The 24,495-nt window shown below is 39.2% G+C and overlaps 2 protein-coding genes across 5 annotated transcripts in view; one reads left to right on the top strand and one right to left on the bottom strand.

The window, feature by feature from the left end:
* Positions 1-4,004, bottom strand: part of ASB7 (ankyrin repeat and SOCS box containing 7) — a 48,304-nt gene extending 44,300 nt beyond the window's left edge. Inside the window, exons 1-2 of the mRNA XM_028122823.2 lie at positions 3,511-4,004; positions 3,253-3,347 (exon numbers count right to left, since the gene is read on the bottom strand). The gene's annotated coding sequence lies outside the window, so the exon portion shown is untranslated. The remainder of the gene's footprint in view (positions 1-3,252; positions 3,348-3,510) is intronic.
* Positions 4,005-4,091: 87 nt separating this feature from the next.
* Positions 4,092-24,495, top strand: part of LINS1 (lines homolog 1) — a 41,988-nt gene continuing 21,584 nt past the window's right edge. Inside the window, exons 1-8 of one of the 4 annotated variants that reach the window (XM_028122806.2) lie at positions 4,094-4,428; positions 15,475-15,975; positions 16,339-16,428; positions 17,284-17,425; positions 18,759-19,349; positions 20,535-20,706; positions 22,584-23,194; positions 23,286-23,422. In XM_028122806.2, coding sequence (XP_027978607.1) covers positions 15,553-15,975; positions 16,339-16,428; positions 17,284-17,425; positions 18,759-19,349; positions 20,535-20,706; positions 22,584-23,194; positions 23,286-23,332 — 2,076 coding nt within the window. In that variant the 5' untranslated portion in view covers positions 4,094-4,428; positions 15,475-15,552 and the 3' untranslated portion in view covers positions 23,333-23,422. Of the gene's footprint in view, positions 4,429-5,191; positions 5,227-15,474; positions 15,976-16,338; positions 16,429-17,283; positions 17,426-18,758; positions 19,350-20,534; positions 20,707-22,583; positions 23,561-24,495 lie in introns of those variants that run through there. The other 3 variants (XM_088024965.1, XM_028122805.2, XM_028122803.2) reach the window with 3 other exon arrangements.

Raw genomic sequence — 24,495 nt, 5'->3', positions numbered from 1 at the left:
TGAACTGCATTAAGCTGAAACCAAATTTCTTGCTTCATATAATTAAAAGAAGTCTATATTCATAGAACAGAGTGAAGCGTAAAATAACTATAAAACAAAATATATTTAAGACCTGTCTAAAATTGTATAAAACTTTCACCAGATCTGCCACATGTCCCCAGTTTCCTTTGGAATAAATGATTAGTCACTAATGGCTTTTTGCATATTATTTTCACTAAAAGTCCACACATTTTTGGATTAAGTGATACAAATTAGAACCGTGCTTTCAGATTTCACACAAACTAGAAACAAGATAACAGCTTGCTACTCAAAAAAGGAAATAAGCCTTTCTTTGTAGAGCAAACAGAGATACAGGCTGGTATGAAAATTAAATCAGCAACTCCAAGGATAGTGGCTCTGAGGGAAAAAAAAAAATACCACTGGCTCAAGGGTCCTAGATGGCTGCAGGAACACAAGGCCCAAAGAGTGCCACACGGCTGAGGTCTACACTGACCAGCACTATTTGTATGATCAAGAGCCTGGAAAGTAAAGTAGAAGTGTTTTTTAGTATCACTCCACATAGTTAGCATGGTGTTTATGTTCTAGAACAAGTAAGGGCATTCATATTTCCTCCAAATTGCTGGGCCTCCGTGTAACACAAGGATGTATTATCATGCACGACTTATCTACAATTCTCATCCTTTCTAGCACAAAAACCAACCATTTTCATGGACTGTGGAGGAGGCAAGAGAGGACATTGTATAACTCACTTAATCCGGGCTCAACTCAAGGCTTAAATCACAAGTACTGTAAAGAAGGAGGTCTTGTCAATGTTATCTTAGTAACTCATGTCTGGCATGATCATCTTAGCAGCCTCAAGTCAGTACTGAGTAAGTCTGCAAGAAAGGAGACAATCTTTCTCCACTTAGGGAGCGTCTTCAGTTGGGAATGAAATGAAAGGCTGTTAAGTCAGATATTAGGTATGCTTATATAAACTTTATCTGACTTTAGACTTTTTACAAATCATATGAATTTCTATGTTACCAAAGTTAAATGTGAAAAAAATAGATATTATATATAGCATAATATTAAGCAACTGTGAATGGTATCACTTCAGGTATAAAAACAAAAGTATGAAGCCACAGCATCCTCAAAATGGATCACTGAAGATCTTCAGTTAAAATCAGTTATTCTCCCTATGTGACTACAAATCTATGTTTGGTTATCAAATCAATCAGGATCTTTACCTTTTTTTTTTTTTTTTTCTGTAAAAACCCATGTACCTGGCAAGAGAATTAACACAAAGTTAACTACCGGGTTGAAAAATATAAACTATCTAACTGTCCATGTTAGTAAATAATTACCCAAATTAAACATTTTAAACGTTCAGCATAACCTAGACCAAACGCTCTCAGTCATGCTAATATCTGGAACCGATGCCAACAAGTATATACATATATATATTCCCTAATCCTAGAAGAACTGTTAAAAGCAGAGAGGGGATCAATGAAATATTATTTAAGCAATGAGAATGATCTGGCTGGCAACCAGGAGAAAGCAGGGTCCTTCCTGTATCTTCCACGCTTGACTTGCCAGAGACCCGCTCTCTTACCATCTCAGGTGATAACACCCCTTGCAAATGAAAACACGCTAGAATTATATCTAAAGTAGAAAAAATATTTAAGTGAGAAGGCCTGAATAGAAAACACATAATTCATTTTTACCTTAAAAACGTACTTCAACTATGTTAGCATTTAAAAAAAAATTCCTAAAGTCATCATTAGGCATCTCTCTGGTGATTTGCATATTTAAATAAAGAAAATTGCCTTTAACTTGATAGACTTCTGCCTAGCTTTTACTGAAATGAAGTGGACCCTATATAAAGGCTGCCCTAAATATTCACCATGGGAACAGTCACTGCTAGATACTGATTTTCAGTCTCATTCAGTAGCATACACTCTCCCTTTGGTGTCCAGTTCCAGGTCTCAAGAAAACGCAAACCCTCAAAGCACTTAAAAGTATCTTTAGCAATGTCTTCGCAATTAAAAGAATCAGGAAAGGCATTAATTTATTTTTGTAGAAGGCAGAAAGTCCAGTGGAACAGAGTAAATCAAAAATTTCCTAACAACTTCTGCTATTTTAAGTACTTCTTTGTACCTGAAATTCCCTAAACAATCTGAGATATTAAAATAACTCTGAGATTACCCAGTCACTTTATACCCCTATTATTGGATGGCAGAGAAGTCATTCACTTGACTAACTTCTGAATTAACTCTTATATAATTTCTGTGATCATATTCCCTCTTTAGGAACTACATGAGTGTTCTAAACTTACCTTTAGTGCATTTTCAGAGGCGGCAACAAAATACAGCGGCAGAAATGTGATATGAAGGAAATACTTAAATTTCAATCTAACAAATTATCTGTAAGGGTTTTGAAATGAAAAATCTTATCTATGAAGAGTGCAAAAACAAAACCCTAGATTCTAAACACACCAAAACATTCCTGTGTTTGCAAACTCTTTAGTGCCAAATGATTAATGTAATATTGTATAAAGTTTTATAAGTTCTTCTAGAAAATCAAAGGTGTAACAAATATAACTTATCTTTATAACAGTTTCAAAATCCAGCCACATCTGTCACACAATAACACATAAGAGCCACATGAGTTAATTATATTCACGTGCGTCAAGGGCAAATACTGCTTTCAAACTATCCACACTATCGAGCTACACAGATTCACTTTTCACTAGAACAAAGTCACATTATTCTCCAAAACTCACAAATTTCAGCCATTACTGTACCTTCCTCTACCAAACCCTCGTCAGTTAACTCAAAAGATTTTCTGATAGAGATAGAGGAAGGTGATAGGAAGACATAAGGGGAAAACAGAAAATTGTGGTTTAATTAAAAAACAGTCATTCAGAATTAACAAGCAATTAACAAGGAATTGAGGAATTCCTATGAGAGTAAGGGGGGGGAGCTACAAAAAGGTCTCAAAGTCTCAGAGCAGGGTAAATGGTACAGTGTACGGAAAGATAATGCAGAAAACGGAAACACAACGTAGAGAGAGAAAGGGGAAAATACATTTCTGAGATAAAGAAGTTATTAATTAAAATCTTAAGGATCAGGCACAGGCAGTGTTTGGTTTTGCTGGGAAACTGGGTACCAGGAAAGAGTTACATTTCCAGGTAACTACGCTGAAAATAAAGCAATGCTTAATGAGATAGGGGCCAGGAATAAACAATGGGGGAGGGGAGGTCTGGCTCATTACCTTTATAGAGGATGCTGGTCAGAGGCTCTCTGCTGCTTCTCTGGTGGGTGGCTTGACCCCTCCCTGCTCTCTCGTCTCCTCTAGCCAGCTCAAACCTGGAAAGCAGAAACCAGTGAGTGGTGCAGTGACCCAGGGGCTAGGAGGAGGGGGCTCTGAGGAAGGGGTAGCAAAGGAAGAGTGGTAAGGGCAGACAGGAAGAAGCAGTGATTCTCTCTCCCAGCCAGCCCCCTTCCCCTCGGGGGAGGTAACTGACTTTACCTGTCTCCTCAGCTGCTGCTTCTCTTCCTCCTTTCAGCCTTCTCCACACTCACCAACTTCTCCATTGAACAAACACTCCAGGTAGGGCCGGACACGGGTGTTCCTGATCCTTCTCGGTGCCTCACGGCCCCAGCCCAGCGAGCATCCGGACAGTCGAGCAGAACTGGGGCGACGGTCCTGACCGCCGGGCAGCCTCGGGGCAGGGGTGCAGGGAGGAAGTCCCGGCTCGAGTGGGGGGGCAGCCCTGGTCTGAGGGCTCGGAGCAGGGGCTGCCGCGCTCCGGGCCGGAGGCTCCCGGCTACGGGGGCACACAGCAGGTCTCGGGGCAGCGAGGTCCCGGGTCATACAGGGTCCGACGTGCCAGCCGCGGGGGCTCCAGGCAGGGGGTTTTCGGGATGCACTTTGCACTGGGCCACCCCCGCCCCCTCCCTCCAGCACTTTGGGGTCACTGGGATGGGACCAAGCCTTCAGCAGCCAATCAGCGGCCGCATCGGAGCCTGAGCCCGGAGCCGTAAACCAGGTCCGGGGTGGGTGGGGGTGGGGGGTGGGGGCGACTTGGTTGGTTGGTTGCTTCCTTCTCTCCTCCTTACCCCCAGCAGCCCCCACCCCTCGCCTGCCGTAAAGCTGTCTGCGCATTCGCGACAGTTAGAGGAGGCGTGCCGGTCGAGGTTGGGACTCGTCTCCGATTGGTCTCACTCACTTCCCCCTCGGCTTCCCCCCTGTGGCTTCCGATGCTCCGCCCCTGGCGGAGGGACTCAATGCGGTTGCTAAGAGACACTGTACGCCGAACGGGATCTCTGCGCATGCGGAAGGAGAGATCAGCGTGTGCTTTCCGCGAACTACGGTGGCCCGGAAGGTGCTCCTGTTCTTTCGAATGGCGGCGAGAAGGCTGAGTCTCCCAAGGCGGATCTCCGGCAGGTAACTAGGAGTGGCAGCGGAGCTCGGCGGCGGGGAAGGCGTGTGTGCGGCCGGCTGAGAGGCTAGTTCAGGGGTCTAAGGTTGGGGAGGCGGCAGTCCCCAGGAAGCGAGGAAAGGGACGCCAAGTGCCGCAGCTTCTCGGCGCTCTTAAGACGAGGGTGCCGGGTCCGTGGCTCATCTTTCGGTCCCTGAGGCCCCATTAGCTGCTACCAGGCTGGGCCTGCCTCTCCCGGTGAGGAAAAGAGGACTCTTTTTGGGATGGCGGTTACGCTTCAAGAGCTTTCCTGCAAGGACAGCGACCCTCACGGATTTCTGACAATGAGGGGGAAAGGAGAATGGAAAATACGCGAGATGGACAAGCTTATTGAGTGCGTGTATTCATTTAGCAAGTGTTTATTGGCCGGGCACTGTTCTAGCCGTTAGGGAGACAACAGTGAACAAGGTAGATGCAATCACTTGTCCTCGTGGAGCTTTCGCTTTAACAGGGGAGATAGATAAAATTATCACGTAGGGTTAGGTTATATAAAGAAAGTCAAGGAGAATAAGGATCGAGCTTGACTGGGACGTGTTGGCTGTTTTAGATAGGTAGTCAGGAAAGGTCTCTGAGGAAGTGACATTTGAGCAGCGATGTGAATGAGGAGGAACCAACCAAGGCGAGATCTGGGGTATGGGGGGAGGGGAGGAGGAGGGAAGAATTTTGCAAGCAGGTAGAATCAACAAGTGCAAAGCCTCTGGTGCTGGAATGACCTTTGCTGTTTAACAGAAACTGCAAGAAAGGAGACCAGCGTATCAAGCAGAGTGAGTAAGAGGGAGAATGATTGGTATTAAGATTGGGGATGTTGGGACAGGTGGCAGACCTTTGCAGGACCTTGTAAGACATGGTAGTAGAGAAGTTACAATATCGTATTTATGTTTTGAAAAGATCACTGGCCGGCTGCTCAATGGAAAAGACTAGCTGGAGCAGGGTTACTGCAAACGTGGAAGGCTATTACAGTAATCCAAAAAGTGCTGCCATTATTTTAAACTGAGTCATCCAATACACCAGACATTTGGCTACCACCAATGTCCACATGGAATGGCCTACTCAATTATGTAAAGGAAGTAATTTGATGTATCAATTGCTTTTATGTAATGAGATATGTTAAGATGTTGTGTGTCAGATGGGGGTCACTGCAGACACTTTCAATTTGCCCCCTGATGTTTTCTTTTACACTATCACTCATTCAAGAATACATGTTTTGGTGCTTTCCTCATGAGCTACCTATTGACCTATATAAGCAAACAACTCAGTCCTGCCCAGGGAAGCTCATAGTCAAAGTGTGGGGAAACCAAACTAGAAAATAATTATAGGCAATGCAGTGAGATAAATACTGTAGTATAGGCTGAAGGAGCACTTGGCAGGGCCCCCTAATCCTGAGTTGGATATGTAAAAGGCTTCCCTGGGACTGCAGGTTTTCAAATTAAAGGTTGAGAGTGGGAGGGAGAAGGTTGAATGTGGCTTAGAAAGAATGCCAAGCAAAGCTTTGGAACCCTTAAAGTGCACAGTTTCTGAGGACTTTAGAGAAAGCCTGTAGCTTAGTTTGTGGGGCAGATTGATGAGGGAATTCCAAGAAGCAGATCTTGAAGGACTTGCTAAGCTGTGTCCAGGGGGTTGGACTTTATCCTAAAGAGAGTGAAGAGGTTTTTCAGAAGAAAGTGGGTGTAGGGTGGGCTAAGAAACAACCATTTAGCAAGAAATCTGTTGGTTGTCTGGGGTAGAAGTGGTGTACTGCAGTAGTACCAGTGAGGGTGGAGAGAAGTGGGCTGAGGAAGGGTCCAGAAAGATGTCCAGATTTCTAGCTTGGGTGCCTAGGAGATACAGTCACCATAAACTGAGAGGTAGAAGAAAACAACATGGAGATAGTAATTGAAGACACAGAGAGTCCATGAAATTGCTCTAAGAAGAGAGAGGATATGGAAGATTGAACACTTAAAGATCCCAACATTTTTCCCCCTGATTTTATTGAGAAATAATTGATACACGTCACTGTATCAGTTTAAGGCATACAGCATGATGGTTTGATTTACATTTATTGTGAAATGATTGCCACAGTAGGTTCAGCTAACATATATCTTCTATAGACATAATAAAAAGCAATGAAAGAAGAAAAAGGGGAAAAATTTTTTTTCTTGTGAAAACTCTTAGGATTTACTCTCTTAGCAGCTTTCCTGTGTATCCTACAGCTGGGTCAGCAATAGTCATCGTGTTGTACCTTATTTAACTTATAGTTGGAAGTCTGTACCTCTTGGCCACCTTCCTCCAGTTCCGCCACCACCCCACCCTCTGCCTTTGATAACCACAAGTTTGATCTCTTTTGCTATGAGTTTGGGTTTGTTTTTTGTTTATTTAGATTCCCACATATAAGTGAGATCATACAGTATTTGTCTTTTTCTGACTAATTTAACTTAGCATAATGTCCTCAAGGTCCATCCATGTTGTTACAAATGGAATGATTTCCTCATTTTTTATGGCTGAATAATATTCCATCGTTTATACATACCACACCTTTTTTATCCACTTAGGTCGCTTCCATGTCTTGGTTATTATAAATAATGCTGTTAGGAACATGGGGGTGCAGATGTGTTTTCAGGTTAGCGTTTTTGATTCTTTTGGATATAACCTCAGAAGTGGAATTGCCGTATCATATGGTAGTTCTATTAATTTTTTAAGGCTCCTCCATATTGCTTTCCATAGTGGCTGCAGGAATTTACATTGCCACAAATGGTGCACAAGGATTCCCTTTTCTCCACATCTTTCCAGCATTTGTTGTCTCTTTTTGATGATGGTGACTCTTTAACAGGTGTGAGGTGATATCTCATTGTAGTTTTAATTTGCATCTTCCTAATGAGTGGTGATGTTGAGCATCTTTTCATGTACCTTGTTGGCCTTTCATATATCTTCTTTGGAATAAGGTCTATTTAGCTCCTGTGCCCATTTGGATTATTTGTGGTTTTTTGTTTTGAGTTGTATGAGTTCTTTATATGTTTTGGGTATTAATTCCTTATCAGATGTATGGTTTGTGAACATTATTTTTTCTATTCCATAGGTTTTCTTTTTATTTTGTTGATGATTTATTCAGCTGTGCAGAAGCTTTTTAGTTGGATATAGTACTACTTATTTATTTATTTACTTGTTTATTTATTTATTATTTATTTCTGCCTTTAGAATCACAGCATCTTCATTAACGGGGCAATATACGTTAAGTGACCAGTTGGGCTATGATCAGATTTGAACCTACTGTTGCCTTAAGCCAAAGCCCAATTTTGATTTTCCTAGCCGATTGGCAAACTGTAGTAGCTTTTCATATAAAGGAAAGCATTTTTTCATTGTAACATTGACCATGGAAGTAATTATTTTTCTGAATTTTCAATATATGGGTTATTTAAAGAAAATCTCGTAAAAGAGATAGTGGCATCTTTTTTATTATTGTTATCTGCATAAAAGAAGGATTAAATTACTAGCAATTTGTTTTTTAATAATTTTGAAATTGGGTGATGGTAGAATGCCTTCTAATGAATAAATAGATCATGCGCTTAAAATTTCTACCTAGTTATTACTTAGGAATATTTTTTAAGAAAATATTTTTTAACATTTTAAAATACCATTCTGCTCAGTTTTCTGTCTAGGAATTTTTAAAATCAAAGTCCCAATACGTTTACATATATATTTAGTTGATATTAATGAAATCCTATGCATATTAACACTTGGGATTAGAAGGCTGATATCTATAGCTGTAATTATTGTATATTTTTTAAAAGATTTTATTTTTTTATTTTAGAGATAGAGTGCAAGCAGGGGGAAGAACAGAGGGAGAGGGACAAGCAGACTCCCTGCTGAGCATGGAGCCCACCATGGCTTGATCACAACCTGATGATCTCACAGTCCTGATCTCGCAACCCTGAGATCATGACCTGAGCTGAAATCAAGAGTCAGTTGCTTAATCGACTGAGCCACCCAGGCACCCCTGAAATTATTATATTTTTAATTGAATTGTTAATTTTCAGAAATTATAGATTCACATGCAGTTGTAAGAAATACAGAGAGATCTTGTGTACCCTTTGACTAGTTTTCTCCAATGGTAGCATCTTTCACAACTATCGTACAATATCACAACCAGGATTAGTATAATCCACTGATCCCGTTCAGATTTCCTGTTTTTACTTCTGTTCATTTATCTGTGTGTATATTTAGTTCTATGCAATTTTTATCACATATGTTGGTTAGTGTTGCCTTCACCAGTTCCATGATCACAAGGAACCCTTATATTGGCCTTTATAACCCTACCCACCAAGTTCCAGGGGGGGGCTCCCTAACCTCTGGCAACCACTAATCTCTTCTCCATCTCTCTAATTTTGTCATTTCAAGAATGGAACCACACAGTATGCAACCTTCTGAGATTGGCTTTTCTCTTAGCATAATCCCCTAAGAACTATCCAAATTACGGCATGCATCAATAGTTCTTTCCTTACTGCTGTGTAGTATACCATTCATGCATTGAAGGACATCTGGGTTATCTCGTTTTTTGCTATTACGGATGAACCTGCTGTGAGCTCTCATATGCAGGTTTTTGTGTGACTATAAGTCTTCATTTTACTGGAATAACTGCCCAGGTATGTAATTACTAGGTCATACAGTAGTTGCATATTTAGTTTCTTATTTTGCTTTAAAGATTTTATTTTTTAGAGCAGTTTTAGGTTCATTGTAAAATTGATCAGAAAGTATAGAAATTTCCTGTATATATACCTCCTGCCCCTCGCACATGCATAGCCCTCCCCTGTGTTATCAACATCCCCCCACCAGAGTGGTAACATTTGTTACAGTTGATGAACCTACATTATCATTATCGCCCAAAGTCCATAGTTCATGCTAGGGTTCACTCTGGTTGGTGCACATTCTCTGAGTTAGGACAAACATACAATGATATATATCCACCATTATAGGATCATACAGAGTCTTTTCACTGCCCTAAAAATCTGTGCTTCATCTATTCATCCCTTTCTAGCAACCACTGATCTTTTTTATTGTCTCTATAGTTTTACCTTTTCCAGAATGTCATATAGTTGGAATCATATAGTATATAGCCTTTTCTGATTGGCTTTTTTTACTTAGTACTATACATTTAAGTTTCCTTCATGTCTTTTCATGGCTCAATAGCTCTTCCTTTTTAGCACTGAATAAATATTCCATTGTACCACAGTTTATCATCCACTGAAGGACATCTTCACTGCTTCCAAATTTTGGAAACTGTGAATAAAGCTGCTCTGTATATCTGTGTGCAGGTTTTTATGTTGACATAAGTTTTCAGCTCCTTTGAGTAAATACCAAGGAGTGCAATTGCTGGAACATATGGTTAAGAGTATGTTTAGTTTTTTAAAGAAACTACCAGACTGTTTTCCAGAGTGACTATACCATTTTATAATCTCACCAGCAACGTAAGAGTAGTGTGGTTCTCCATATCCTCTCCAGAATTTGGTGCCACTATTTTTTATTTCCATCATAGTGATAATAGTATTTACTGTGATTTTAATTTACATTTCCCCAGTGGCTAATGTGATTGAACATCTTTTTTGTGCACTTTTTTGCCATCTGTATTATCCTCTTCAGAGAAAGGTCTGTTCATGTCTCTTGCCCATTTTCTAATTATTACTATTTTTGAAATACTGAGTTTTGAGAATCCTTTATATATTGTAGATACTAACCCTTTGATTATGTGAATAACAAATATCTTCTCTCAGTCTATAACTTGTCTTTTCATGCTCATTATAGGGTCCTTCACAGAGCAAAAGTTTTTAATTTTGTTGAGCTCTGGTTTATCAATTTTTACTTTTTAGAGACTGCTTTGGGGGCAAAGATTAAGAACTTTTTGCCTAGCCTTGAATCCTAAAGATTTTTCTCCTGCTTTTTTCTTTTTTTCCTAAAATCTTATTTTAAGTTTTAAGCCCATGATGCATTTTGAGTTAATTTTTGTAAAAGGTTGAAATTATTTTAAGTTAAGTAAAACCAAGGTCTTAGTCATATTTATACTGCCTTTAAACTGTTGGTGGGCTGATACTCAAAATATGATCTGTGGATATTTTGGCTTTTCATCCAGGGTTTGATGTAGCTTCTAAAAGTAATTTAATATAAAAATTCAATCAAATGGGATGGCCTGATTAATGTTTTAACCTTTGGTTGCTGAGTGTCTTTTGAAAAAAATTGATCTTGGTTTGCATTAGGAAGTTGTATAGTAATTGCCTTGAGTTTAGATGTTGTGCAGCATGTGAAAAATGGGTATTCTGATTTACAGTACTGTGGGAGAAAATCTAGAAACTGTTAAAAATTAGACTGTGTGAGTTACTACTTTCACTTAGGAAGCTGGTTAGAAGTTCAGTATTCATCCATTTTCCTGAGACTTAGAGCATCAGAGGAAATTTGAGGAGGACCACAAGCTTTGATATTAGACTTTGTGGGTTCAGATCCTGGCTCTGCCACTTAACTACCTCTGTAACTTAATCTCTCCTCGCCTTAATTTCCTTATTTGTAAAATAGGTATGATAATTATCCACCTCATAAAGTTGTGAAGCTATTACTCACTTAGAACGGTGTCTGGTACATAGTAGGCACTCAATAAATTTTAGCAGTTCTTTTTCTTTTTTTTAGATTTTATTTATTTGAGAGAGAGCGCGTGCTTGCCTCTGTGTATGTGTGCGCGCGCACACGCGAGTTGGGGGAGGGGCAGAGGGCCAAGCCGACTCCCTGCTGAGCTGGGAGCGTGAGGAGGGGCTTGATCCCAGGACCCCGCGATCATGACCTGAGCCTAAGGCAGACGCTTAAGCATCTGAGCCACCCAGGTGCCCCTAAACTTTAGCAGTTCTTATTCCTGAAGCATCGACTTTGTGTGAAGATGAGTGGGAATATATTACTTTTATATTAAGACACGTATGCTTTTCTTAGGAATAGAATACACAATTCAAATCATTTATAGTACTTAAACAGTAAAAGAGAGACTTGAGGTAAATTTTATGTTGTATTGGGTACCCCTTTTGACCACCTAGTATTCATTCTCCTCTGCCAAGAGGTATTTTCTGAAAAAAAATCTCTTTGAAAACGCTACCCGTTTCTTTTTTTTTTTTTTTTTTAAGATTTATTTATTTGACAGAGAGAGACACAGCGAGAGAGGGAACACAAGCAGGGGGAGTGGGAGAGGGAGAAGCAGGCTTCCCACTGAGCAGGGAGCCCGATGCGGGGCTCAATCCCAGGACCCTGGGATCATGACCTGAGCCACCCAGGCGCCCCAAATGCTACCCGTTTTTTATCCTAGTTAGACCTTCCATAATATTTGTTTCCTTTTCAGGCTAGACAGATCTCTCCCATATATCCAGTATAGCTGGTTTAAAAACTTGTCTGAGAGGTACACCTTCCTCCAGACCAGCATGGAAAAGAGCTTGAGATCTACTACCCTTGTAACAGACACTTCAGGAAAAAAAGGTCTGGTTGGTCAAATACCCTAGTTCATTTTTTCAGCATTTGTCTTTTCCTTTAATACTTTAATTCCTTTAAAAAAAAAAAAAAAGCTACAGTTCTCAATAGGCTACCCACAGACATTTGTTTCAATGTAGATTTCTTTGGCCAAAATCAATATTTTAAAAGATACTGTAATGAGGTAACCAGCCTAGCACCTATCTGGTACCTATCTGGTACCTATTTGGTACCTGTGAAGGGAGGGAAAAATTCTTCCTCTACCTTTCAAGGTCTTCCAGCTAGACTAAGACTTAAATCTATATGAGATGGATTAACAGAAAAACAACAACAACAAAAAAAACCAGTTTTATTACATGTGCAAGAGGCCCAGGAATGACAGTTAACACCTAAAGAAATGACCGAGATGGGCAGTTTTTATGCTTTTTAGACAAAGAGAAAATAAATCTGTGAGGAATTGACAGGGCAGAGAAAACTTAACTTTGCGTGCTTTAATTAGTAAGGAATTCTTAAGAGAATTTGGATTGTGCTAGTAAATTAGTAAAAATTAAAAAAGGTTGTTTATACAGCTTTGCTGGCTCTAAATTTCCTATCTGTGGAGATCAGGTTGTCTCTATCTCCTGATACTGGGAGGATACCTCTTGCGTGGGAGATTTATTTCCTGTTTTCAGGGGGACAGAGGAGGGTCTGAGTGTCCTTCCTGCACAGGCTCTCTCTGAAGTAACTTTTATTTAAAATAATCATTGTGCCAGAGTGGCACATTTTGGGGCAGCCTGTCCTTGGCACCCTATACCTGCCTGGCATTTGTGGGCCCCAGCTGATGCTTTTCAATCTGATTACTCACAACCACTCTTATCAAAGAACCTGGGTCCTACGATGATAGAAAATGGCCCATTTCCCCCCTGAAATGCTTGCTTGCTTACTTGCTTATCTATGTATCTATTTATTTACTGGTATTCACTTTAGTCTTGCATGCTGAAATGTTTGAACCATTTGAAATGGCCCTTTTTATAGGTCAAAAATTGTTGAATACCCACAATCTTATTCTCATTCATGGAAAAATTTAAGGGCTTAAGATTTATAGAAATATTATTGAAAGTGTTTTTTGTTTTTTTTTTTAAGATTTATTTATTTATTTGACAGGAAGCACAGGGGGAGGGACAGAGGGAGAGAATCCCAAGCAAACTCCGTGCCAAGTGTGGAGCCCTGGGCTTGATCCCACAACCCTGAGGTCATGACCTGAGCAAATACCAAGAGTCGGACGCCCAACTGACTGAGCCACCCAGGTGCTCCTTAATGGAAGTATTGTTACTGCCATGGAATTGAAATAAAAAGAATTCCATTTGCAGCTAAAAATTATAATAGACTTGTGCATGTGATATTAGTTAAAACCTAAAATAATCTATTGTCACAGAATATTTGACATATAAAAACGTAATAGTTTATATCAACTTCAATAAAAGATGTCAATAGTTTTATTGGGAAAAAATGTTACTGTTATAACCAAAATATAAAGTGAAATAAATACAGTGGAAGTGGACCCTGAAGTAGAATATGAAAGCTAGTTTCTGTTTGTGGCAGATAAAATTCACCAATTAAGATGATTTTATTCAGGCTATTGCAACAGGTAGAATGTTCATTAATGGGACACCTCTCAAAGAAGAAGGAGGAAATGTGGGGGTTTGTGAAACAAGGGGAATCAATGTGGAAGCGTAGAGGTGAGGCCTATCTGGGAATATGGTGAGCCGTTTCTTGGAACATTAATCATTCTTGCTTTCTGGGAGCACAGTGTTCAGGTAACAGATAACATTGAACACTATCAGATGGAACAAGGCTCCCGATAATTAGTTATGTTTCCAAATCATGTGGGATGTTCACCACAGTTTCAAAAGAGGATTCAGAGAAACTTTACCAGAGAAAGTTTCATTCTTAACTTTAAGTTACCATCTATAGGTTTCTTAAAACTTATTTTTACACTATAGGACGAAAACAAGGCAGTTTTGTCCTGTGGGGGTGATCCGGAATTGAAATTCCTTAGAAGCTAAGCAAGGGGGAAGAAACCAGTGGAGAGGGAGGGGAAAGGTAAAGACCAGGGGCAGATCAGTGGGCCATCCTGTAGAAGTGAGACCCAATGTAAGTGACGGCCCTCCTAGGATTCCTCTAGTGAGGACCAAGGTTAAAGATGGACTGGGCATTTATAAATGGGCCGGAGTAGATGGGGAAAGTCCTTGGACTTTATTAAAGGATAAATTGGGAAAGGACAAAGTCATGACCCATACAAAATGAACTTGTATCAGCAATTTTATTTAACTCATTAACTAATGAAAGAACTAGGCAGATGTCACAACCGTTTTAAAGGAAAAGTTAAAGAACCATGAATTTATAGGGAGTAAAGGAATGTTGAACTGAGTTTACAAATAGAAGCAAACCTGGCTTTTCCCGCTGAGAGGAGGGTTGACCCTCCACCAGACAATTATTTGCATGTCTATAGACAAGAATTATTTGCATTGCCATCAGCAATCAACAAATTTACAAAGGTGTGAAATAGCTCAAAGGCAATGAAAGGCCTGAGCCCCAAAGGATCATATAATTCCCAGAGGCTCCGCATTTCATTGGAAGGATATTCAGTAATCTCTAGCTTCTGCCAAAGTCTTAAATTTCTCCCAGCCACACTTGCTCTTTAGTAACTACATTAATACTTGTATTACCCATAATATTTCCTTTAATACTCATCTATCAATGATTGTCCATATTCCTTGCTTTATAAGCCACGTCTGACCCTAAAAGTCCTTTGTCTTCTCCTCATTTCTTGCTGGTCTCTATCTTGTCAGAGTCTGTCCTGGGACAGCGGGCGTGTCTAAAGTTGTATCCAGCTACAAGGACAGTATGCTCACGTTTGGATTATTTTCGCTTAACATTTTGTCTTTTTCTTGGCATTTTTCATTTTTTATTTAATGTTGAAAGTCCAGGCTAAGGATCTTCCTATTATTTAATTTTAAGTTGTGAATTAATCATCAATAATCACAGTAGTTTGACCACACAGCGATCTAACTAGGTTTTTATCTGTAAGTTGAAGGTGAAGGTTAATTAATTGGAGGTGGCCCTGTGGGTGTCAGCCTGCATGGTTATGCCCCCCACCCCCCCCAAAGGAGGTACTCCTGGCATCTGGCGGGCAGAGGCCAGGAATGCTGCTAAACTTCCTGCGGTGCACAGGCCAGCTCCCCCACAACAAAATTATCCAGCCCCTAATGTCAGTAGTGCCAAGATTGAGAGGCCCTCATGGCCCATTGAGAAATGTTAGAGGAAAGGTAAAGTTTCTGCTCTGATAAAATTAAATTTATGGTCTTCAATCTGTATGGAAAGCATCCATTTCATTTTTACAGTCTTAAGATAATGTTCTTATTACCAGTTTTCCATTTTAGAAATTAAGCAGTCAGTATTACCTTTTTTTAACTTGAGAGGGCTAAATGATTAAGGGAAAACAGATGCCTTTCCCCTGTAATATGATGTATATGACGCTAATTTTAAAATTACCGTTCCTGTTTTAGGTTTTCCCGAAGAAACATCTTACAGATTTGTTGCATTTCTGAGATTAATATTTACAGTTTGGAGTTGTCAGCTTTCTCATGAGATATATTTTGGCAGTCCCAATGAAAGCTTTCTTTGACGTTTTAGAACAATTATACAGGAAGGTACTTCTGGGAGCCACACTTGAAAATGAGAACCATGATTACATCTTTTATCTCAACCCATCATCTTTGGATCAAGATTGCTCTACAGCCCCCTCTTCAGAATGCCCAGACCCCCATGGTGTCCAGGACAAGCATCAGCCATCCTCTGCCAATTTGGCTACCATTTCTGTAGTGCCTGTGTGTTTGAAGAAACACTCGCCGATATGCAGCGCCCGGGAAGTAATGCTCCTTCAGTTAACAGTAATCAAAGTGATGATAACCAGAATATTGTCTGTTGAAACTGACTTCCGTGCAAAGGAGAAATACAGAGATATAATTAAAATTCTTTTAAAATCATCTGACATCGATTCTAAATTAGTAAGCCATTTGTTTTTTATGGGGTTTTTTTGCTGTTGTTGTTTTGGGGGTTTTTCTTTAGATCTAGATTTTTTAAAACAAAAGTTTTAAAAACAGACCAACCATGAGAGACGATGGACTCTGAAAAACAAACTGAGGGTTCTAGAGGGGAGGGGGGTGGGGGCATGGGTTAGCCTGGTGATGGGTATTAAAGAGGGCACGTTCTGCGTGGAGCACTGGGTGTTATGCACAAACAATGAATCATGGAACACTACGTCAGAAACTAGTGATGTAATGTATGGTGATTAACATAACAATTAAAAAATTTTTTAAAAGTTTAAAAACATTCAGTAATAGTGGGTAAATTTATTTGCTTTCCCGTAGACCTGTATGTTCCAAAACTCGGATAAATTGTTATCTCACATGGCTGCAAAGTGCCTTGCACTACTTCTGTATTTCCAATTGAGAGAAAAGGTAAGATAAGTAATCAAGTTATGCTATTTTCTTTCATAGTTTCTTTAAAATTGTTCTTTGGCATTTGATTTACCCTTCAAGTGTTTGTATCAATAAAATGTTTGCTCTTTTAATAACGTATAAATCCATAAAAGTGTAAGAGTGGAGTAGTAACGTAATAGTGACTTGTATCAAAGATTAGAGTCTTAAATATGTCATAAGTCATTATAAATCAGATTCTTCACCCGAAGGATGGGTTTCACGTCAGTCTATAACTTCTTCAGTTTCTCAAAGGAGCAGGTAGGCCTGCTTCCCTTTCTCCAAAAAAAGATTTAGGAGCCTCTGCTGGAGACCAAGACCGTTTTTACAGGTTCAATATAAATAAATTTTAAGAATGGTCCTCAGCATGATGAAAAAAATACAAACAAATTGAGCCTCAGATTTTTCTCTTATCTCTGAATTAGTTAATAAATGTAAGCATCTACCGATTTATTTAAGCTATAATTACTTATTCCTTTCTCAAAGTAACTTTTTTCTAAATACAAAATGGTGGCCTTAGTAGTGGAAAATTTGGGAAATGAGAGAAAGTATAAAGAACAAAATAAAAATCACACATCATTCCACCACCTAGAAATAATGACTGCTAATATTTTCATGTTCCCTGTTGAGCCTTTATTCCTATGGCACATTGAATTTTTTTACTTAAAGAATATTAGGATATTTGTGTCTTTCTTGTTTTACCAAATACTAGACTTTTTTTTTTTTTTTGGCAAGGGAGTAAACAATGTTATAGCTGTATTGTATATAATAGGTAATTTGCAATTGTAAAGAAAATTTTCTATTATAACTTGCTACTTTTTGTTTTCTCACTTGTAGATAACATTTAGTAATTCCTGGATTGCTTTTTGCCAAAAAAATCTTTCTGAATACCCTGAAAATGAGAAAGCAGTATACTGCCTCTGGACACTTACTGTTATAATAAAAGAAATCTTTAAAGATACATGTTCACAAAAAACAGGTACAAATTATGGTTCCCGATAAATGTCATTCTTTTGCTCCCAAGGAACATTATGTTTCTTTTTTTTTTTAAGATTTTATTTATTTATTTGACAGAGAGAGATACAGCGAGAGAGGGAACACAAGCAGGGGTGGGTGGGAGGGGGAGAAGCAGGCTTCCCAGTGAGCAGGGAGCCTGATGCGGGGCTCCATCCCAGGACCCCGGGATCATGACCTGAGCTGAAGGCAGACGCTTAGCAACTGAGCTGCCCAGGCGCCCCGGAACATTATGTTTATAATGAAGATTAAAACTTACTTTATAGCATCTGATCTGTCCTGAAGTACGAAAAACTAAAGGATCTCACTCCAAATTTTTTGAAGACTATAATTATTAGGCAAAAATTAAAGCTATTATATGTCCCTTTTGATATTTGTAAAATGGATAATTAACTGTGGTTATTAGCTGTTATTCTTCTGCTTGTTTCAAGTTTTTATTTAAATTCTAGTTAAAAAATAGTGTAATATTGATTTCAGGAGTAGAATTTAGTGATTGATCACTTACAGATAACACCCAGTCCTCATCACAAGTGTCCTCCTTAATCTCCATCACCCATTTAACCCATCCCCCCTGCCCACCTCCCCTCCAGCAACCATCAGTTTGTTCTCTGTAGTTAAGAGTCTGTTTTCTGGGGGGTACATGGGTGGCTCAGTCAGTTAAGTGTCTGCCTTCGGCTCGGGTCATGATCCCTGGGTCCTGGGATCAGGTCCCACGTCTGGCTCTCTGCTCAGCTGAGAGCCTGCCTCTCCCTCTCCCTCTGCCTGTCGCTCTGCCTGTTTGTGCTCTCTCTCTCTCCCTCTCTGCCAAATAAATAAATAAGATCTTTACAAAAAAAAGAGAGTCTGTTTTTTGGTTTGCCTCTTTTTTCCCCCCTCCATGTTCATCTGTTTTGTTTCTTAAATTCCACATATGAGTGAAATCATAGTATTTGTCTTTCTCTGACCGACTTATTTCACTTAGCATAACATACTTGAGCTCCATCCGTGTCATTGCAAATGGCAAGATTTCATTCTTTTTCATGGCTGAGTAATACTCTATTGTGTGTGTGTGTGTGTGTGTGTGTGTGTGTGTGTGTGTGTGTATTATATATTAGCTGTTATTTTGTGTATCCTCATTTGTTCACATTAACGTCTTATTAGCTGTTATTTTGTGTATCTCCATTTGTTCACATTAAACAGTCCACATCCATTTTTTCATCTTGTAAAGTGATAATATTTATAAAAATTGAATTGTAAATTGTGTTTCAAGAAGCCTTCACTTTTCCTCTTGTTTATAATTACTGTTTTTATCATTGCAGAAATTTTAAAGCAGTTCTTGACTCCTTTTGACACTATTTTTGAAGTTTTTTACAATTCGTTATTTTCTCAGCATTTTGAAAGCTGTCAAGATACATCTAAAATAATAAACAGCTTGATATGTTCCCTGGAATTACTTGAACTTCTTATAGCTTCCAGAATCCATCTGAAGCTACATTTCACTTGCCAGAGGATTTTATTTTTGAAACCTTCTTGTGTGCTAGACATTATTACCTGGCCTGTTCAGGCTTTTGTCAAAAGGAAGTTCATCATATTCATCAAGAAGTGCCTTCTCTGGAAAGTGGGTGAAGACCTTTTTCGGGGATCTAGCCCTGTCGTAATGCCACCAGATCAGCATTTAGATGTAGATATTTTGGCTTTAGCTGATGCTGTTTTGCGAGCTGTGGATTTGGGCTTATTGAGGACGTTGTCTGTCCATGGAAAACCTCCCTGCTTTGGTGGAGATGAAATTCAACCTACATGTGAGCATGTCCCTGGTCCAGATCATGTTATTCTCAGAGCAGCAAGCCTACTTATCATTAAATCCGTAGAAATCAAGTTTCAAAGTTGTGCTTCAGCAAATGAAATGAAAGGTAATTCTCTGAACTCCTTTTGTGTACAAAGTAATGAGTAATTGTTTACTGATATAAAGTAATTCATAATTTTCAAATCTCAGGACTGTAACTCCACTAATTAAATCTACATGTTATAATTTATTACATTTTCTTTTAAAAAAGAAAAATTAGAATTACACAAGAAACATGTCAACATTTTGTGGGCTAAACTGAATTTGTATGGCCTAATTAATGACTAAGGTTAAAAACAAAGAGGTGCTATTGAGCACCTCAAAGCAAGTGATATAAGTCAGTTCAGTTCAGAAATTTGTAGTATTTCATTCGTATTTTCCTTCATAAAATTGGGTAACATGGATTATCAATAACTAGAAAGTGAATTAAAACTAACATGTGAGAAGTTACATTGGTTAAGAAATTGTTGCATATAATGTCCAGGATCTTAACTCAGTCCAAAGACAACTGTTTAAAGTAGGATATTCAATTTAGGTTTTGGGGAAGACATGTCCTCCATTTCATCTGCTAAAAAGGAATAGTAGACTTCTCTAAACATGCGGCATAGAGTTTTAGTGAAAGGTTTGAATTGTAAGCAGCTACTTCCCTGAATTGCTTTGAATGTCATTTACCTTGTAATTACTGCACACTAGATATCATTCTGTGCGGTTATAATTTAAAACACTAGGTGGCATATGTTCTATAATTCAGAGTTTTACATTACAGTTAAAACTCCCCAAAACCTTTTTTGGTTTTTATGCTTAACAGTAGTGCTTTCTTTTAATACTTAAACAAAAAAAAATTTCCTGTTATTTTAAAGGCAAAATGATTTTGCTTGGTTGCACTGTTGCCTCTGGTAACAGACAGCTGTGGCATCCAGTGAAGTGATGTCTTTTGCCTCCTACTTATTCATTTATTTATATACTTTTAGCAAGAATTCATGTAACTCTAGTTTCTCCAAAATAGTTATCTGGTACTTGCAGTGAATAGATGATATTCACTCACTCAAGAGGATACATTTTAATTGTATCCTCTGACATTCAGTTTCCGAATTTGCAAAGTAGAGAGATTCCCTAACTCACAGGCTTTTTGAAAGTGTGAATTATGATAATCCATGTTGGAGTACTTGAGATGCCTATATATAAAATTATAATAAGATATTAATGTATTCATAAGCAGTTGCCCACTCTTTGAAATTTGCATTTGTTGAAGTTGATTTACAGAGTTTCATGTGTGAGTTACTGACCTTCTTAAAGCCTCACCTTCAGCCCTCCCTTCAGTCACACAATCCATGTGAGTGGATCTCCAAGGTCTTCATAGAACAAGATGATGACATGCTGGAGGCTGCCAAAGCATCACTAGGCATCTACCTAAAGTTGACCAGGCTAGTATATTTTAAAGTAATTTTTCTAACTACGTGCCAGCAAAGCAGAAAACATTTTTAATAATGTGCTGGACATACTGTTTACTTTCCATCATTAAGGGGAAAAGAAAAATCCCTAACAATCTTGTGGTTTCCTTGTAAGTTCCAATTCCTTTAACCCTGCCCTACATGAAAATGAGATTACACTTGAGTTCTCATTATGAAAACTTGGCTGGGTAGGCAGACCTGGGGGAGTAGAACTAGACTGGAGGGGGCTAGAAAGCACGGGTTCTGGTTTAGCTTCATCCGTTTTACCTTTGCAAGCAGGAGCAAGCTCGTACCGTTGTCCAAACCTTCATTTAATGGATGTTTTAAAATGCTTGTCACCTAACTTTTCCATCATGAGCTTCAGTGTGGTGATTTTTGCCTTTTTAAAGGTAACCTCAGCCTTGTCAGTAACCAAAGCAGCAGCTCAATATTTTCATTTTATTATATGGTTGCATGGGGGCTGATAGCAACTTGAGGCGGGTCTCTGAGGTTGGTCATGAAGCTGTGTTACTGAAGACATTGGCGTGCTGAGCCTGTTCCTGCTTTATTAAAGCAGCTGTACATGGGGTCATATCATCCTGTGGCAAATATCTGTAAATGGTTATGAAGCTCGTAACTGATGACCTTTTACACTGTTTCTGCTCGGTTTTATTAAAACCCTCAAGTATTTGCTTGATTTCCATTTCTTTCTTGGCGTCAGAGGAAGGACTTTCTTACTAATGCCCAACGGCGCAGTGCGGTGCTTCCAGGTCGTACTTGTGTTCTGGCCCTATGCAGTGGCTGCTTTCAGACTCTTAAGTGTTTGCAGCCAATTTTCAAAAGGTTCTAATCAAGAACACAAAATGCCTGCATGTGATTTGAATTAGGCTCCCAAACGGTGAGATACAAATTCAGTCTGAAAATGCGCATGCCTGTTATCCGATTAGAATAGATCTTAGTTGTACTCAGAGCTGACTCCTTACTGCTCAGGGAAGAGGAAGCCTCTGAATTAAATCTCAACTTTCTTCACTTCAGTGTGTCCAGAGAGGCATGTGCTCATGCCATTTGTATTTTTTTTAATGTAACTTTTTTAGTTAAGATTGGTTGTAAAGGATAGAAACCAACACAGACTAGTCTAAGCAAAAAATAAATAAAATAAAAAACAAACAAACAAAAAAGGCATTTATTAGCTCACAGAAATTCATTCCAAGGGGCTTGTTGGCATCAGAGATCACTGTATATACACTGTATATACAGGGATTCAATCATGTCGTTGATCATTGCTCTTTTCCTGTATTTTGCAACTCTGAATTCATTCTCAGGCGGGGCTTCCAGCAGTGCCTGGCTTACAGCAGCCTTACAGTATCATCTTTAATATCTCCAGCAAGAGTCCCAGGGTGGGGGAATCTGATTGGCCCGCTGGGGTCACAGATTCACGTTGAAAACAGTCATTGTAGCCAGAAGCATGAAGCGCTGACTGGTCAGTCTAGGTCCCGTGCCCACCCCTGGAGGAGAACGTGGAAGGAAAGGAAGGAGGTCAGTCTCCAGCCCCATCTTACCCCATGTAATCAGTTACCTGTAGGAATGAGGGAACTCTGATGTCAAGAGACAGGAGGATAGAGGACTTTTGTTCGGCAGACAGTAACTAGAACTACCGAAGTCTGTGGATTTTATTTATTGAGTTAGATTTACATGGAGTTTGTAGAGGAAGAAATTGTTTTGAATTTTTTTCTCTTAAAATAATGCGTATAAAATAATCTGCTAGGTGAATTTGTGGTATGTGAATTATATCAGTTAAAACTGTTATTTTTGAAAAATGTTATTTTTGTAAACAGTCATTAATCTCGGGTCTCTGTTACCTTGATTTTCAGACAATGTAAAGCTACTGAAAGCTCGACCCAAGAAAAAGAAATGTGGAACCATCACACACATGAGTATGGTTATAATCCACACTGTATTTTCTTATTCTTACTGAAAAACATAGGATTTGATTCTTCAGTTCTTCTTGACTTTTTGATTTCATCGGAAACCTGTTTCCTTGAATATTTTGTTAGATATTTAAAATTACTGCAAAAAGATTGGACTCATTTTTTCACGATTTGCAAGTATTTTGACGTAACTGAATCTAAAGATAGCATAAATATTTCTGGTTGTGGCTCCTCACTTGTCCAAGACGGAAGCAGGAACCAAACAGAACTTAGCCCTTCCGCTGCTCCTGGTATTCCCAGAAGTGCTCATGCTTCGATCTCTTGGGCTTCTAATGTTTCTTCTGGATCTCTGAGCCATCTTGTGATTTCCAGGGAGACCCATGCCACACTCCAGGCTGATAGTCTGCCTCCCCTACGAGCTTCTCAAAATCTGGTAAATTATGACAGCTCTGATGATTCTGAAGCAGAAGGCACAGACCAGCACTCAGCAAACAGTAAACAAACATCTTTACACCAAGAAGCAATGAAGAAATCTCAGGACCCAGTTGGAACAGGTATGGATAAAAAACAACTTCGCCTAGAGCCTCAATCAAGGCCTCTGGTTCCAAAACAGTCTAATAATCCCTTCTCTGTTGATTGTGATAGAGTCCCAGATAACTTCTCTGAAGTGGGAATATCTTACACAACACTGAAGTGCTTTGAAGAGCTACAAGGTGCCATTTACCGTCTGCAGAAGAAAAATCTTTTCCCGTATAATGCCACGGCACTTTTGAAGTTGTTAAAACATATTGAGGCAATATATAACGAGAGTATGAACACTTTGTGAAACAGTAGCATTTTATTTCCAGGCGTGACATGGCGTGATATAAATTGTGCCTTAATGAGATAATTGTAAAAATAAATAAATACCCTCAAAAGCATTTTCTAAATCAAGTCTATCTTTTTGCCCTTTCAGAGTAGCCTAGTGACTGACAGAGATACCTCAAATGACAAGTCACCTGATACGGTTTTATGTCACTTGAAATTTACAGTGGTTCAGACTTAACACAAATCTGAGATGGATAGTCTCTTAGTTTGCTAGGGCTGCTGTTAACAAATTATCACAAACTTGGCGGCTTAAAACAAGGGAAATTTATTCTCTTGTCATTCTGGAGTCCGTAATCAAAGTGTCAGCTGGGCCATGCTTTCTCTCAAGTTGCTGGGGAAGAATCCTTCCCCGACTCTTCCTATCTTCTGGTGACTGCTGGCACTCCATGGTATTCTATAACTTGGAGCTGTGTCAGTCCAGTCTCTTCCTCTGTTGTCACGTGAGGTTTTCCCTGTGTGTCTGTATCCAATTTCCCTCCTGTAGACACCAGTCATTGGATTAACATCCGCTCTCATCCAGTGTGACCTCATCCTAACTTGATTACATCAGCAAAGACCCTACCTCCAAATAAAGTCACATTCACGGGTTCTGGGTAGATGTGAATTTTAGGAGGGACACTAACTCAGTGTACTTATTATTTCCCTCTGAGGTATTTACTTGTAATGGGATATGTAAAAAACTTAAAATCTTAGCAGGTTTTTTTTAAGAGAGGAGATTAGCTCTCTGTATTTGTATGTGTATGGTCTATTCTGTGAACATGAGTCTGTTCTTTAAAGCAAATTTTTAATCAGTAGATAGTTTTCCTATTTAAAATTGTTGTGAAGGGCGCCTGGGTGGCTCAGTCAGTTAAGTGTCTGACTCTTGATCTCAGCTCAGGTCTTGATCTCAGGTCATGAGTTCAGGCCCCACATTGGGCTCCATACTGGGCATGGAGCCTACTTAAAAAAATAATAAAAATAAATAGAAATAAATTGTGATATGAATAAT

Source organism: Eumetopias jubatus, unplaced genomic scaffold (genome assembly GCF_037043125.1).
Source record: "Eumetopias jubatus isolate StellerSeaLion01/CBP00866 unplaced genomic scaffold, mEumJub1_p1.0 scaffold_7, whole genome shotgun sequence".
NCBI lineage: Eukaryota > Metazoa > Chordata > Mammalia > Carnivora > Otariidae > Eumetopias > Eumetopias jubatus.
This window is presented reverse-complemented; position numbering and strand designations above follow the sequence as displayed.